We start from the raw sequence: 17,186 nt of genomic DNA on the forward strand, positions 1-17,186 counted from the left end.
TTCTATTCAGCTCCAATTTCTATTTAAACAGGAAGTACAGGTTCTTTAATCTCCAAAGTAATAGTGTAAATCACAAATTATGAACAGAACTTCATTCTGTAGAGGTGCCAAGACCGCAAATATCTTATTCTTTGGTTTCTCAAGTAATGTAATCTCTACAGATTTAATTTATGGAGAGCACTGTGGAATGAAGCTGTGTAGCAATTCTTCATTGCTTTTGTGTCATCAGAGAATTTCAAAAATCTACAAATCATCTCCCTGTTTGTGAGACAATTTCAGATGAAAAAGCTCTGGTTGAGCAGAAAATCTGTTTTTATAGAACAGTATCAACCCTATGATCCCTTTAATAAATCACTATAATTACTTTTGTTGCTGTCACCATCGTTATGTCCTCCAGTAGTATAGCTGTGGATAGCTTTTCTCTAGCATATCTTTACAAGTTGAGTTGAAAGCAATCTATTTTTTGCAAAATGGCTGCTTTCATTGTATACAGGACACTGAACCTCTTGTGCGGGACCTTTTCACCATGTTGTGATTGATTTACATCTATTGAAAACAAGTCTGGTCTCTGCCATTTGTTTATCCTTGTATTCTCTTTTTATGCTTTGGCATGCATTTTTAATTAGATACACTCCGGTTCTTTCACCACCAGCTAACACTTTTATTTGGGAAGCAGTCTTTACTAGCCCTGCAAATATCCGCTGTTCTTTGCAATGTCAAGTCCTTTTCTCACCTTGCTTTGACTTGGTTATCACTTATATCACAAGTAATTCATCCATCTGTTAACTGCTCCAATTCACATTACTTGGCTTTATTTTAAAGATCTTAACAATGGTCAATGGTCTCATCTGGCAGCTGGTTTCTTGTAAAAAATGTGCCTTTCCCAAGTGACATTCTTGTGAGGATCAAAATATTCACTGAATGGGTTTTATCTAGCAGTTTACAGGTCCCTCAGGCTCTCCATGGAACATATTGTATATACCCAGTGCTTTGGGATGCCATGTGTAGCAATGTGGAGGACTTCACCTTCTTCAATTTTATTTCACTCTTCTCCAGCTTTCTGCCATGTTTTCTTTACATGCTGTGGTTTAGTTCTTGCCACCAAAAAAATGATGACATATGCATCTACAAAGATGTTTAAGTTTGGATCCAGAGTGTGCCTTTAAAGCAAAACTCTCTGTTTTGGTGCACTTTGGTGCTTTGCTTTATCCTGTGAAGCTGTCTGGGAGTGCTGGAAGTGGATTCTTTCATATGAAAAACCGCAGACCAGCAACATGCTTAATACAGTTCACTGCAAATGGGCACTCACTTAACTGGTCTCAGAGCTACCCAAAGTAAAAAATGCTGAAAGGAATATAGTGTGGTTGTCTATTTAGCCCTATAGATTTCTTCCTACTAGTCTGTACTACTGCCTAACATAGACATAGCCACAGAAGTGACTGAAATTGTCTTTATCTCTTGGCTCTCGCTACCTGATGTTAGTGAAAAGCACTATGCCAGTTACACAGCACTTTTGTAAAGGAATGTTTCAGTCCAACAGCAGAAATACCTTAAGTACTAAAAGAAGTGTAAAGTTTATTTTTATTGCATCACAAATAAGAGGGAAAACTCCCACTGAATAAAGAAAGAAAAAATAATTAGGTGGAACATCATTCCATCCCACAGGAATTCAGAAAAGAAACCCCTACAGTATGTCCACTTTACATACCACCTTTCTCTCAATTTACAGTCTTCAACGTACAGTCTTCTACTAAGTTATTTAAATAATCTGTCTCTCACGGAGTAGCACCTTTGCAATTGCCAGGGACACAAACCCACTTCTCTGTTTCCTCAGAAAAATTTTCCACAGACACCCCCAACACAAGCATTTCCAGCAAGACTCATTTTTTCTTGGCCTTGTCTTCTCCAGATGGTTTGTAGATAGTTCTCACAACTCAGCCACCACTTTAAATAAACATAAAAAGACAAAAGTCCAGTTTCCTTTAGGACTATATATGAAACTTCTACTGGCTGCTGAATATTGAAGATTTCAATATAAACAAGATCTTTTGGCTCCGCTTGGTGGGAAGGAGGTTATTATGGCTCACTGTAGGGAATGTTTGCTCTCCCTTCTAAACTGGGATGGATTATATCCAAATATATTGTTATCATTCTTCTCACCCAAATTAATCTGGGTTTATACTTGCCATACTTTAATGGGCAGGTCTATGTTCTGGAAGAGATGAAAATAGTTTTGTTTGCAGGTTTTCAATAATCATATGCTTCATGATTAATGAAGCTTCTTTCAAACCTCTAACAGCCTTCTGCAGCTGACTGTAGAATTGTTAAGAAGACTAAAAAAAGTAATCTCACTCTCATATACTATCTTTAACTAATCTTGCAAAATTTTATTCATTTTCTGTGACAAGACCTGTTATTAGTCTGCATGCAGTAAAGAGTTGATCAGGCATTTTACAAGCTGTTGGGGATGTCACAGAGGCCATTGTAAGCACTTCTAACTGTTTTGAGTGCTTGCCAAGTATGACAGAAGAAACCATTTCTCCATATACAGGTTTGCCAAGACAGAGCTCCAGTCCATTCCCAGGGTGAAAGGCTGCAGTTTAAGAAACCACCATTCCTCTATTACTTTTTCAGTGTTTGACTACCAAACATAGTTCTAAGGAAAAAAAAAAAATAAAATCTCAATAGTGTGCTTCTTCTGACTCTTTTAGCCCCTCACAAGGATGACATCAACTCTTGTACTCCCCAGTGTATATTCATTCCCTATGCTCTGTTCTATATTCTTAAACATAGAAAATATAACCATTCACAACCAATGTTTTGTCCAATCCACAGTGCATCATGTATTCCAACCCCAGGCTTTCCAAAATTCTATCTTACTTTTCTTTTTTTTTTTCCTTTTTTTAAAATATTATAACAAAGTCCTGGAGACTTCCTCCTGTCCTAGCAAAAACAGTATTCTGTTTGTCTATATGTATGATTTGCAAGAAAATTGTGGTCAATCTCTCAGTGTACTCCTCATGTTCTACATACAACTCTTCAATTTCGTCACTCAGCTCTGTAAAACTAAATTCATTCACTACAGGGCTGCAGAAATATTGCTGCTTTAACCAAATCACAACAAACTTGGGGAAAATCATACACAGATATGCCAGGAGTAAGGAAAAAAGCTGTGATCTCTTAGCAAGTCTGATCCCAGTTGGTTGCTTTACTACAAGCAAGGATAGGTCAGTATGGGGAAAACTGGAAGAATGTAAGAATCCAATCAAAATAAGATTTTATGACTTATCACACCCATCCAAGTAATAAAAAGGGAGCAAATCTTGAACAGTTTCGTTCAGCACTGCATTACAGCAAAACAATAAATAAAAATCTTCTATGGATTCGTGCTGATTAGACCGAAACAATGAGGGATTCAGTAGCATGCAGGAGAGTGCCCTTCAGATTAAATGACAATTTGGAAGTGTTTAACAACATATGGTCTCTTTTCTTTGACATATATGATTAAGAATATATCTTTTTTATATCAAAATATAAAATACCATCTGTCATAAGTACCAACTATGATACTGCCTTTATATATCCAATTAATTCACTATACTTTCTAATGTAAATATTTCTCCTATTTTCTCCTTTTTTCTTCTTCTGTAGCTACATTTATTTATAAAATTTCAATAAATGTATATATTTAAAAAGTCAATACTGTGACTTGAAATGTAATTAGGAATAACAATGAAAGTCTGTTTCACTTTGTATTTCAAAGGAGAAGGGCCAAGTCTTCATGTGGTTTGAAATGACATAGCTCATTTAAGTCAGCAGGTATAGGTAAATTACAAAGATCTAACTGTGTTGCTTTTCCTTACTACACACATTATCCCAGAGGAAGACACACTTTTCATAAATATTTTTTGTTTTGTTTTTTTTTGAAAAAAGTGCAGAATTCCTTAAAAACACATGACTGTGGAGTGAGAATCATAATACAAGGAGTATTTCTCATTAAGGTGTCAGAACTTCAGTGAACATGGAGGAATAAAAGAATTGCTCTCAAAAACATGGTACAAATCAGGAAAATACATAATGCATTTCAGTTCGCCAAATTAATACTTCAGCTCATTAATGTAATCTCAAAAAATACCCCTTTTGACTCCATAATTATTTTAATGACTTTTGAGAATAGTAAAATATGCAAAACTCTGAAAATATGGTCTCAAGACTGTAAGAGTCAAGTTTTGCCAGGTTTAAACAGGAAAGACCATAACACCCTGTTGGAAGCTGGGTGAAAATTTTCATTTGTATGAGGCAAAATACATAGATAAACACACATGCACAGACACACATACATATTTACTCTTTTTTTCTGGATAATTTGGCTGTGGGTGCAGCAATAAACTGCACTAATAGGTTTTGCATGTGTAACATGAACAAGAAATGACTGATCCACAATATGAACTACATTTTAAGCCTTTATCTTTCTAAGAATCATTTGGAAATTTTAACTTTTGCAATTCCCTCAGCCTAGTAAAGATCTGAGAAGGTACAGAAGAAATTATTATAGGAATAATGATGTTTTTCAAAATGACTGCCTTTCTTAAAAGGCATAATAGTAGGTATCATAGTAATTAATTTAGATTCATTTTACACAATATGGTATAAAAACCTAAGACTTCTGAGTCTGCTGAAGTATCACCGAAGGGGTGACTATATCTATCTGAAGTTATTTCAGCATAATTTATAACACAGTACCTTTTCACCTGCTTCCATGTAGTTGTCTGTGAGCAGGAAATGCTGACCATCTCTACTAATACATTCTCAGTCCTTAAAGGAGCCTTCAAAAAAAAATCATAATCCTCTTCTTGGTCATTCATGGCAGAAACTTTATACACAGTCCTAATAAATTGCTTTTATAGATGCTTAATTTGTCCAATACTGTCTAAAGTATTTTGAATATTTCAGCAACTGGATATAAATGAACTTTTAAAAAATTGTATTGCTTTAGCTATAATAAGTTCCTGAGGCACCGAGTTCCACCACATGTTCACATACTATCCAAAAAAGTATTTCCTCAGCCTCGTATTATCCTGTAGTATTTTAAAAGAGTTTTTGATCCTGTGTTACCGTAACAGAAATTCCTGTTTGCTTCTTTGTATTATTCATCAGCATGCATGATTCTATCTGATTATCTCCTAATTGCTTTTTTTGTATGGCAAAAATCCTCACTCTTTTCCATTTCTGCTTATGCTGGTTTTGTATATATGACCATTCTTATTACTCTAAATCCTCTTATTTTCTGTAATACTGTTTTTGAGTGGAGTACACGTGGTACTGTTCCTATTACAGTAGTCATTCACAGAATCACAGAATGTTAGGGATTGGCCTTTATTGATTTGATGACACGTTTGTTGGATCTGCCGTGCTATTGTTGTTTGTGCACAGGTGCCATTTGGCTGCTATTTGATTCTGCACTACAGGCAAAGTTAACTCACAGCACTTCACAGGAAAGCAGTTTAAACACTTCGGTTCAGCATGTGCCACTTTCACTTAGAGACCATGCCCCTCTGGAGGTCTCTGCTCTCCAAAGCTCCAAGTAACTGTGATAGCTGTGGATGTTAGTGTACAATCCAGCAAGCACTATGGACAACGCGGGTGCCACCACAACATCCCGTTGCCTCAGGGCTTTCTCAGGCCCCTTCTCACTACGGCCGCCAGACTCTCTGTAGCTTCAGGCTTCGGTCGGCCACAACCCTCCCTTCAGCCGCGCCGTTCCTATGGCTGGCTGTCTCGGGAGCGCCGGGACACCCGTGGCCTCCTTGCTTGCCCCGCCTCTCAGAGGAAGGCCGACGGCTGCAGCGGAGGCAGCGGCCGGGTCAGGAGGACGGTTTAACGGCTGGCGCACGAGGACGGTTTAACGGCCGCAGCTGCTGCCGGCCGCGAGCGCCAAGCGCGAGGTCCGCTAGCGGCACGCGCTGTTACCAGGCGGGCTGCGTTGCCATAGCTCCCAGCTCTGCCCCCCCCCCTTCCTCGGCTACGAGACCGGAAGCCCCCGACACGTGCCCTTTGAACCGGGAAGTCCTTGCGGAGGCCTGGGCGGACTCGGTTTGAATGAAATCCGGCTGATTCACGGTGGCCCGGGCGGAGGTGGCGCGGCCGGGGAGGGTCTGCGCGGAGGTGAGGGCCCAGCGGGACCGGCATCCTCGTCGCAGGGATCCCCGGGGGGACTCGCTGCGGCGCGGGGCGGCCTCTGCGTGGCGGCGGGAGCGGGGCCCACGGGAACGGGCCCGAGCGTTGGGCAGGGAGGCGGGCGGTGGGGACGAGAGCGGCGCCTTCCTCTCCCCATTGGCCCTGGGGGCGGTTTTCTGCCCGTGGGGCACCGGTCCGGATGGCGAGCACACTGGGTTCCGTGGGGTTGGCGGTGCCTGCGTTTGTGCTGGTCGCACGCAAAGAAAGTTTGGGCGCTTTGGGGCAACGGCGGTGCCGGGGCGGCTGTAAACGAGCGGCGGGAGGCAGCTGGGCCCTGGGGAGCGGCGCGGGCGGCCCCGCCGCTGGAGTGGGCCGCTGAGCCTCGGCGCCCCACACACCCGCGCCGGGCCTGGCTACTCTCTGGCCGAGAGCGGCCGCCGCGCTTGGGTTCGGCGGCGCCGGGGCTGCAGCCGCTGGCTGGGGTTTCGGAACGCCGAGTCTCGCCGGTGGTGCCTCCAGTGCGAGTTTGTTCTGCGGCAGCAGCAGCAGTACTCCGTTTCCCATCAGAGGGACTGCACGGATTGAAACTCTATTGCACAGCGTTGTGCCGGTCCCCAGCGGTGTCCGGCCGGACTTACAGAGCGAGGGGGAAGTAAGGGTGAATTACTGGCTGGGATGCATGAAGGAAAAGAAATATAAAATCCATGTCAGGAAAGATAAATTAAGTAGAAAAGGAACTATAATCAGCATTAACAGTGCTGTTTCTAGTATGCAGCAAACTTAACTTTGTTCTGAAAACGATACTTGAGTGACGTAGTTAGATACTTGTAGACTTGTTGACAAATCTCAGTGTGTGCTGATGTAATCTCTTAAAGTTGTACTTGTTTCCAGTACACTGTAGGAAACCAGAAAAACAACAAGGATTGAGATTGACTTTCTTCAGAAATTTTTATGCAAACATATTTGAAAGCTGTATGTCCCTGGAAAGGTACTAGGCAAGCTGAAACGTCTGACAGGTTTGTGTAAATCTTAAAAGCCTTCAGCCTCTGTGAGTCCAAGGTATATACTCTATGCCTCAGATATAGGGAATACACTTGGAAGATTCTGATGAGAAGAGCACTGTTTGTGAGCTTATGTTATGAAAAGATCTGTTAGGGCGTTAGGAAAAGATCTGTGTTTGTGAAGAAATCCAGAAATTGTCTTGCAGTGAATTGCTTCTGACTCACATAGTGTGACTTTGAGCGGCTAGGTTTGCCTGTGGCTTAATGAAAAAATGTGTTCCATTCACTGTTGAAACATGCTGTATCAAGGATATTAATTTGATATCTTTGGCTAAAAACCAGAGAAGTTAGGGCATACTTCAAAATTAACACTAAATAATACCTAAATAGAAATTGGTGGGCATTAGGGGATGTATACTAATAGTAACTACAACTATCTCCAAACATCTAGAATGATGGGAAAGGACAGGTAGGTAGGATACCTTGAATAATAGAAAATTTATGTGTTGACTACTTACTTGAGTTGGTGGTAGGGGACTGTTTTGCAATGGTTGTGTGTCTGCCCCCCACCCCTGCCTTCTGCAGATTCCAGAGAAGCTCGTTACTTTATAGAATAAAATCAAAATTAATTTTGTGGATTTCTGTGGTGGTGTGATTTGTTAATGAATCTTCCCTTACCTTTAAGTTCAGTGTGGGTGTACTAAAGTAGCTTTAGAGTAGTCTGCTTGGGTCTGGATTACTTCAGTAACTCCAGCTCAGCAACGAATATAGTAGAATTAGGTTTTCTGTGCTTCTAGAAACCACGAAGCAGAGTCTGAGAAGCTCACCTGCCTGCCTTCTGGTCCAGCTCAGGTGTGTTGAGATTCAGGTCTGTACAGTCCAGAAACATCCGGTTTACAGACCTGGGCACATTATGGAATCAAAATAGTAATGTAGCTCTGGACTTGCACTACTGAGACTGCATTGGTTTGTGGCATGGTTAATTTTTATCTTTAATGAACAGATTACTGAGAATTGATGGTACCTTTTTTTTTTTTTCCCTCCTTTTGTACAAAATCTATAGGAAGTTAGACTTCCCACACACACATATTGTTACATGTGAATTCTCTGTTCTGGTCAAGTTTATTTAATTCAGTGTTTAGTGCCTTTACCTGCAGTGAGTTTTTGTTCTTTTCTCTGTGAAATAATGTTTCTCTGCAAGATGCAGTTCCTCAACTCATTTACCTTTGTAGCCATTTATCATCTCTAGTGAAGCTGAAATTGTTACAGTTGCAGCAAAAACCTTAAACCACTTTTTTTTTTTTTTTTAAGTTGCTGTTAATAAAATTGTTAATCCATCTGCTATGCGGAATTTAACAGGAGATCTGGAAGTGCTTGTGCAAAGCTTAATGAGTAGTCTCAAGTGGAGAAACTGAGTTACCAAAGATGAATTGATTTGCATGAAGTCAGTCAGTGTACAAAGTGTGGCATAAATTAATGTCACCTGAGTCTAGCCTGACACTCTCTCCACTAACAGGGCAGTCTAATATCTAATGTTTTTTCTCCCATGTATGTTGAAGCTAATGTTGAGATTTTTTTTTTTTTTAACCAATTCAGAAGTTGTCAGCCCAGGAGAACGCTCTTGTGTTGAGGGATCACATCGTGGAGCGTTAATGCGAGATAAAAGTCGTGCACTGTAGTGTGAAATTCCTGTGTCTCATGCAAAGAGATACAGTAAGTTAAGAATATGTTTCAAGTCAATTTCCAAATAGGTGCTGAAACACGCTACCTGTAAGCACAGTAACTCTTGGTTCATACCTGTTTGTATATATACATTTGTGCATAATGCACTTATAGAATTCCATCCTTATGTTACTGAAGGAAAAATGTTTTCATTATTGACTTAAATGCTGACTTTTAATATTTAAGTGACTTGAAAGTAGTAACCAATAACTGAATGGTGAACCAGGGCTCTCCAGATGGACAACTCCTGCCAATTCTTACAAGTATCTAACAGTGGTATTACAAGCAAATTCTAGACATGGGGTTTTAAAACATTTCTGTTTTCAGATCAGTTTTTGAAATGCTCTGTGTATACTTCCATGGCATTATTAATAACCATAGACTTTTCCCTTTTGAGGTCATGACAGTTAAAAGAAAATTGCAGTAATGAAGGTTTATTTTTTAAAAATACCATCTGATGACCAAGGTTTTTTACTTGAGGTGTTTTGATCATGGACATACACAAGCAGAGAAGCTACTTTAACTTTTTTTTTTTTTTTGTAAGCCATCAATGACCACATTGATCACAATGATGAGTGTGTTTCATCCAAATCCTGCAGTGCACCAAAATGCAAGTTTATTGTGATTAAAACTGGCCTTCTGCTGTTTTCTGATATGGTATTATTTGATACATGTACTCACTTTATTAAAGCTTCTCTTTAAACAGAGACTGCTAACGCTTGCAGGCAGGAGGAAATATTATCAAAATAACTTTTACTGACTTTGGAAGAAGTGGAGGTAAGATTTACTGTGAACTGTTTGTTTACTTCTCTGTGGTTTTTTTATATATAAGCATATATATGTGTGTGTATAGGGGGCAGGGGGGAAACAGGTGTGTAATCAAAACTAGCCTTTTGTACTTTGCAGCAGAGAGGAGAAAAAACATCTCGACTGTAGGTTACTATGTTGTGTACCTCCCCCAGGGAACCAACCAAGCTCACAGAGATCTGTTTCTTTAATATCTGTGTAGGATGTGGGGAATGGAATGCAGCACCCCTGTGGGGGCCAGCTGGCTAAAAGTGAATTGGGTTGAAAGTCTCAAGCTTCTTCTGAACTTCTTGCAGTTCTGTTGCAGCCTGTGCTATATAACTGCTGGCTGTTGTGGTCCCATCTCATCTGATCTCTCCTGGATCATTTCCTTGTGCAAAGCTGGCAGAAATGTAGCAACTTTTCTTTCAATTTATTAGTGGAGTTCCACCCCAGCCTGCCAACACTGAGAAATTCTTGACTTGTTCTTTCTCCTTTAGCTTTCCAGGAGGATTAACACATCTTCCTCTGCTTTTGTACTTCCTTGAGATGAGGTTCAGAGCAGTCTCTAAGTGACCTCAGCTACTAAAAAAAAAAAAACCCAACCCTAACCAACCAAAAAAATTTCAAACAGACAAAACAAGACATTCTTTGGTCAGTTTTAGCTGAAAAAATTATTTGGCATGAATTTCTTCTGTAGTCTGTGTTAGCTTTAGAAACAATCAGCTCTTCAAGACCGCTTTTTCTGTTACGCCAAGACAACTGTTTCTGGGGTTCAGTGTGAATCCTCTCAGAGAAGTCAAGAGCGTTAAACCCGACATTTTTGTTAGTCTATCGGTTTGCTGCATGGCTGCAGAAATGGCTGTCCTGGCAGTACTGAGAAAGCCATGTCAAGCTGGTCAGCAGCAGCAGATTCCCCACTGTTCCTTATGTTAACACTGACATTTAAAAAAAATGTATGTCAAATAATGGCCACAGATCTGTTTTAAAACACTGCATGACAAATGACTGAGTAGATGCACCTAGTGGGCAGTGTTCTCTGGGGGGAAGAGGAGGACATGACTTTTGACTCCTAAACTGGATGTGGAGTAGCCTTTCTTAACCTGAATTCAAGCAAACCTAGAGGCCCTGTGTCCACTCCAGTCACACTGACTGCTCTTCCAGAAATAAATGAGAAAGCTCTCTGTACCTGTAGGCTCCTCTTTACCTTTGTGCTTTGGTCATCCCAGCTACCACGAAATTCTTCTAAAATACTAATAAAGGACCATTTCAGTTTCTAACAGCATTTTAAATTATTGATTAGGTGTAAGTTGCTTAAATGGATCATTAATATACTTTTCCAAGTAATTTTGAGAAACTTGGAAACTCCTTTCAGTGTTACAGATACTTGGGTGAGACACAGCATGTACTGCTTTTAGGGATTATATATTTTTTTAAGTGTACTACCGTTTCTAAATGTTACTGATTTTCTGTTCTTCTCATTTCTGTTTCCTTCTGTAGGAAAGAAACCCGCTGGCATCGTCTTTATAGTCATAAAGTGGGAGCTGCTCTTGAGTTTGTTCTGCAATCACGTCTTGCTGAGTACCAGGTTAGAAATGCATATTTACTTTATTTGTAAATGCTAAAGTTATCTTTATTAAGGTCTAAAAATTTTGCTCAAGCTGGTTTAAGGTTTACAAGAGCATTATTTCATAAATGGAATTTATGGCTGAAACAATATTTGAGCACAGTAGATTAATAGAAATTAAAATTGGTTTCAATTTGAATTGCTAACCTAAATTCTTCAGATGTTTATACAGAGTAAACAAATATGTGTAGGTCTAAATATACTATAACTTGCTAAAACGACTTCAGTTACAAATAAGAAAGTAAAGTATCAGTTGCCAAAACTCTAAGCAAAGTCAAGCCACAGAGCTAGTGAAATAATTTGCATCTAAAACTGGTTTGTGGAGATTTTCTCTCTACACCACTCACTGTATTGAGAATCTGAACATCTTCAGTTCAGCAACTGGTCTGTGATAGTTAAGTTGGAAACATTACATCCCTTCAGTTCTGTAAGACAATGAGATTTTGTTGTTCCAAAACCTGCAGAGTTATGCTGATAAATAATCAGTTTGTAAAACTAATTAGTCTAATCCAAATTCAATGCAGCAAAATCTGCTTCTACAAATGATGCACTTTTCTGTTGGGTTAGAAACTGGAATAAATCATGTAAATAAAATATGAATGAACTAGAAATAGCTATTGCATTTCACTTGCTAAAGTGAAATATAAGATGTGTTATTCAATATTAAATGTACATAATACACCTCATCAGCTTATGGAAGTTGCTGTGATTGTAGGAAAAAGCAGTTTTATGGTTACCAGTTATAGATACTAAGGGTTTCTTAAAATAAACATACAATCATGATTGATTTAAATAGTAATTTTAGTAGCTCAAGTCTGATTCTCAGCTACTCTTCAGCCCTTGTTAGTGTCATAAAAGATGAATCATTGTAGGTTTCAATGGAGGAGTATCTACCACAGGAGGGGTAAAGTGAAATGTAGTTGGCATAAATTTATACTCGTGACTGTTTTATTGAAGCCATTTACCACGTGCTTACATAACAGCTTTAAACAGCAACTTAACCTTTCAGTGGAAATCCTACAACTAGATATGGAGTTTATTGTAGGTCAGGATAGAAAAGCATATACAATTTGTGTGCAGGTTTTACCTGTAGTAAAGAAGCTTGGTTTCCATGACTGAAAAGAGAAGCATGATCATTGACCCTTTGAACACCTTCTTAATTCATGTAGTGCCAAGGTGGCTTTAAGAAAGTATTTATGAGTTAAGTTCTACAAAATCAAGGGAGTGAATCAAATGGAGCTGATCACTCACTACTGCATTGAACTGGGAAAGTGAAATTGGCAAATACAGCAGGTGGTGTTGATCCACCTGTCTCAGATGTTGTTTGAAATGGGTGAAATTTCATGCATGATTAAAGTGGGAGTTAGATAATCTTGTCTGCTGGTAGGTTCAGATGCTGCCTCTTTGTGTGTTAACAAGAAGCTTAAAATACTTGTTTTCAACTTAAACTGAAATAAAAACTATTAATATCTAGGCATTAAAAATTTTAGCACGTTTCAGAAAGAATAATGGGGTGGCATTCACCTTCAACATAAAGACCTTTTTGTTTTTAATATACAGAGCAGATTTATTTGTCATGATTCGTTCAAAGGTCTTTTGCGTAATTAATTTTAAAAGAAGTTTCTTGAATTAGTATTGCTAATGCAGTGTTGGAGTTCTGTATATAATTCTCTTATATGTAATGTACCATCCATTTAGAGGATGAATGTATTTTGGAAATACCATTACTTGCTGTTTGCAATTGCTCTTTTATCACCTGAACAGGCTTTGTTGTTTTGTATTAAAACAATTGTGATCGTAGTTTCTGATGCTTTACTTTCTACGTTCTGCTTCTCAAATATAGTAAGCTAGTAAAATTTACTGATTTCTCTAAGCTTTGGAAATGGCTTGATTTGCTGAAAACAGCTGTTTAAAAAGTAATATTTAGTAGTTTTTGTTTATTTTATCACTGATTTTTGTTGTATAAAGCCAAAGAGTTAAAAAAGCCAAGTAAGCAAGATAAAGAGCTGTAGCAGCTGGGACAGAACCCTTACTTAGATATCCACAGTGAAACAGTAGATTGCTTTTCTCTGCAATTTATTCACTTTCTACTGTTGAAATGAACATCAGTTTAGTTCTTTTAGTTGGGCACCTTAAGTGTTCTTATTCCTGGAGATGGCTTCTTTGAAAGTTGCAAGGTAGAAAAGTTTGGTTTGTTTTAAAGTAACAAGTTAGTTGCATTGATTGGAATAATCTTGCACTAAAGCAATGCCACATAGGACTCTAGAAACATATTAAATGACTGCACTGTCACTGGTATTCTGCCTATATACACATTAAATGTTTACCTTACAGTATTTCTTTTAGTATAATGAGTTCACTAAAAGAAAAAGCTTTTGATGCTAATTCAGAGATCCATAATCTGCTCAGTGTCTTTCACATGTAGTTTTGACGATAACTGACAAGCTGTAAGTTAATTAGCACAGAACTGACTAATGAGGATGCTAAAATCCGTACTTTCACGTTTTTATTGGTGCTTTCTGAACAAACTGGAGTAAACTTGATTGTACGTGTAATAAGTTTTAGGCACTTCCTGGGTGTATGTGTGGTTCTTGAGCAACAAAAATCCCCCAATTAATTGAATGATTGGAAAGTTTTGAAAAGTTTGACAAGAATGCCCGTCTTCAGGTACGGGGATAACCCAAAACCAAAGCACTAGAACAAGGTCTGTTAATTAGCATGGAAGACAGCTTCTTGAATTAATATGTGGTGTTAATTAACAGGAAGTCTGATGTTGTGTTGTAATTACCACCAATATTTTTGACATACTGAGTGACTGAAGGTGAATTATATAGATAGCAATTTAGTAAACACTTCAGAGCTTGGGAACGTTTTTCCTTTGTTTCTGTTTTTCTAGAGATATGGATAGACTTCTGCGACTTGGAGGAGGTATGCCTGGGCTGGGACAGGTTAGTATATAGCTTGACAATATCTTCTCTTTAATATTAATAAATTCTGGAATATTCCTTTTATTGTATTTATAAACAATATAAAAAACCAGTTGATAGTCATAATCTCTGACTCTGCAGATGCTAGATAAGTGTGTACAAATCATTGTTACCACCTGACTGTGTGTGTTTTTTTTGTCAGTATGAACTCTTGGGTTGGCACTGAATTTACAGAATGTTTATAAACCTTTCCTTTGGTGCCCGAACATTTTAAAGTTTTGATCAAAAAGCTTTGGAAACCCAGAATAAAATTTAAAAATTCATTTCCAATAATATGTGTCTTCAAAATATGAAGATTGTTAAAAACAGCTGAGCATACCCACTTGCCCCCTCATAAATGATGTATTTCAGTCCTCAGATCACATTGTGATGGGCATCATAAGATACTGAGGTTTGTGTACATTTCAGGAAGTAACTCGAGTTGAACTTAACACTTGCAGGTTGCTGTAGCCACCTCTGTGTATTTTGTTGTGTCTTATCTTGTTTGCTCTTGTCCTTACTTCTGTAACTCTACTCACAGCAAAAAGGCCTCCCTGGCAGGTGTCCTGTTCCAGCGGGAGACTTGCACACCTTGTGGGGTTTCTCCTACCACCAGAGCAAGTCCTCGTGCTGTTTTCTCTTGGCCAGCTGGTCAGCTGGTGTGGCCAGCAGTCTTCAAAAATAAAACCAGGGTGATCTTATTACATTGTGCTGACCTCTGTGGACACAGGAAGAAAAAATGATTAGGAACTTCTTTGAGGCTTGTAGGATGAATTGTTTCCTTAAGAAAAGGGCTCCAGTGTAGTTTCCTTCACAGTCCTGGCTGGCCACAGCAGCTGGCTGCCTTCTGCCTTCCTTGTCTGCCTCTGGGGCTTGTTCTAAATCGAGAATCCAGACTTCCTTTCTAAGGGAATTGGTTCTGTTTGTCTTAGGCTTCATGATATGTGTGTAAGTTTGCTTCTAGGGTTATTGATTTTTGTTAAACCCACAGCTTCTTTTGGTTGCGTGTAGTGTGTTTGTGTCCGGCGTAACTAGGAAAGGAGTGGTTTAGTCCGGAAGCATTTGGTGAAATATTCTAAGCTGATTTACAGCCTCTGTTTTGCCAAATAAGCTGTAACTTTTGGTGCATAATTTTTTTCCTTTTTATAGCTAAAATTCTATTCACGCTCTCTTAGTGAATCTTGAAGCAGCCCTCAGTTATTTTTAGTTTCACTTTCTTAAACAGTTCTTTCTCTTGTTCCTCCGAGCTGCCAGCCTGCTTCATGACTCTTCATTTTTTTTAACATCTGCGCAGTCTGATCACTCAAGCTTTCGCTTCTTAGTCCTCTCTGAACTTGACGCATATCAAAGCTGTTTTTCAAATTTACAGTTAACTCTCTCTGCTGCTTTCATAATTTCTCAGCTTTAACTTAAAGCGTTCTAGAAACTTGTGGCAGACAATAGAACATAACATTTGGAAGAAGCTCGCTGAACTCCTCTGGCAGCTTTGGCCTGCAAAGCTGCTCTGTGTTTGTGTAAATACGGAATTGTCTATTAAATGAATTGATGAGTATGTGTTGGATTAAAAAAAAGGCAGAAAACTAAATTGCTCTTTATGCAAGTTTCTGCTTGCACTAGATATCTTGGCTACTTTTGTAGTCTTTTGGTTTATTGAATCGTCAGGAAGTCTCTTCAAAAATAATAGTTTTTTCCTTAAAATACCATGTTTCAGTTGACCTTCAAAGATCACTTCTGTTTTGAATATTGCTTGGTTGATAATTGAGATTGAGACATAATCCAGAGTGAATCAGATGGCTTTGAGATGGACGAGAGAAGTCAGTTATTTGTTGCACATTTTGTGTCCTGCTAGAAAGTGAACAAAGTGATTACTATTTGTTTGCACTAGAGTGTTTTGAACAACAGTACAAAGCTTTTTGGTTTTCCTATTTCTGTGTCACAGTTGCTCTGTCTGTGGAGGTTTTGCTTTTAAGGTTGAACATAGTAAAAACATCTGAGTGAGTCATTCATGCTAACTTAAGAGTCATCTATGTATAGTCTTGTAGAAAAAGAGAAACATTTTCAAAGTAATTTTTTAAACACAATTCAGAGATATTTTTTTTTTTTTTTTTCCTTTTAGCTAAGGATGTGTTTAGCAAGATGGCTGCATGGCATAAGGTTTGCTAACAGTCTGTTTGATTTACTTTGTAACTAATGTTCAAGTAACAGCAAATGCTTGGTCAACACAGTTCCTATTTGATCCCTGCCAAGGAATTCTTTCTCATCGGCTTGCCTTAGCTTCTTCAACAGTAGTTACTCAGCTCTTTCCCCCTCAGTTAAACCACCTCCTCTGATTGTTACCTTGTTTGGGGGTTTTGATTGTTTTTCTTCATTTCCAAATTCAAATATTTTGTCCCAAGTGCTATTTGGACTCATGTTTTTATGACTTAGTCTTTTAGTGTCTTGTATTCCACTTGAAAACTGCTTTCAGTAAACTCATGGTTGTTTTACTGTTTGCTCTACCAGCCTGTTACCAAGTGTCTGATTTGCCTTCAGTGTTGAATTGTGCAGATGTGGTCACTGCTGAATTCCATCAGCCTTAAGCTTCTCTTCAGATGACTAATAAACCAATCTTTAAGGAAGTCATCTTGAAGTGATATTTCAACAATAAACTTTCCCTCCAGTGTCTGGTGGCTTAGAAATTTTGAGCCATTTCTGCTTTCTTAGTCTTAGATGGACTGTCTTCATGTGGCAGCAGGTGGATAAGAGAGGAGGGAAGAGAATCTGATAGCTTTTGGCATCACATAAGCCATCTACCGTACTTTCTGGCAGTGAATTTGATCATTAATTTTGTGTTGGAAGGTATTTGGTATTGGAAGGTACCTGTGTTTATTTTTGAACTTGATACCATAAATAAGACCTTCTTTGCAA

General features: G+C 38.8%; 1 protein-coding gene and 1 long non-coding RNA gene across 8 annotated transcripts in view; one reads left to right on the plus strand and one right to left on the minus strand.

The window, feature by feature from the left end:
- The window catches only part of LOC135579909 (uncharacterized), a 28,656-nt gene extending 22,957 nt beyond the window's left edge, over positions 1 to 5,699 (minus strand). Inside the window, exons 1-2 of the long non-coding RNA XR_010473837.1 lie at positions 5,484 to 5,699; positions 4,744 to 4,826 (exon numbers count right to left, since the gene is read on the minus strand). This is a non-coding gene — a long non-coding RNA (uncharacterized LOC135579909). The remainder of the gene's footprint in view (positions 1 to 4,743; positions 4,827 to 5,483) is intronic.
- Positions 5,700 to 5,830: 131 nt separating this feature from the next.
- The window catches only part of PSMD14 (proteasome 26S subunit, non-ATPase 14), a 47,185-nt gene continuing 35,829 nt past the window's right edge, over positions 5,831 to 17,186 (plus strand). Inside the window, exons 1-6 of one of the 7 annotated variants that reach the window (XM_065069661.1) lie at positions 6,086 to 6,165; positions 7,069 to 7,193; positions 8,775 to 8,891; positions 9,592 to 9,677; positions 11,187 to 11,274; positions 14,210 to 14,261. In XM_065069661.1, the coding sequence (XP_064925733.1) occupies positions 14,214 to 14,261 (48 nt within the window). In that variant the 5' untranslated portion in view covers positions 6,086 to 6,165; positions 7,069 to 7,193; positions 8,775 to 8,891; ... (1 more) ...; positions 11,187 to 11,274; positions 14,210 to 14,213. Of the gene's footprint in view, positions 6,166 to 7,068; positions 7,194 to 7,975; positions 8,031 to 8,774; positions 8,892 to 9,591; positions 9,678 to 11,186; positions 11,275 to 14,209; positions 14,262 to 17,186 lie in introns of all 7 variants that reach the window. The other 6 variants (XM_065069660.1, XM_065069659.1, XM_005498621.3 and 3 more) reach the window with 6 other exon arrangements.

This window comes from Columba livia, chromosome 7 (assembly GCF_036013475.1).
Source record: "Columba livia isolate bColLiv1 breed racing homer chromosome 7, bColLiv1.pat.W.v2, whole genome shotgun sequence".
Lineage (NCBI taxonomy): Eukaryota > Metazoa > Chordata > Aves > Columbiformes > Columbidae > Columba > Columba livia.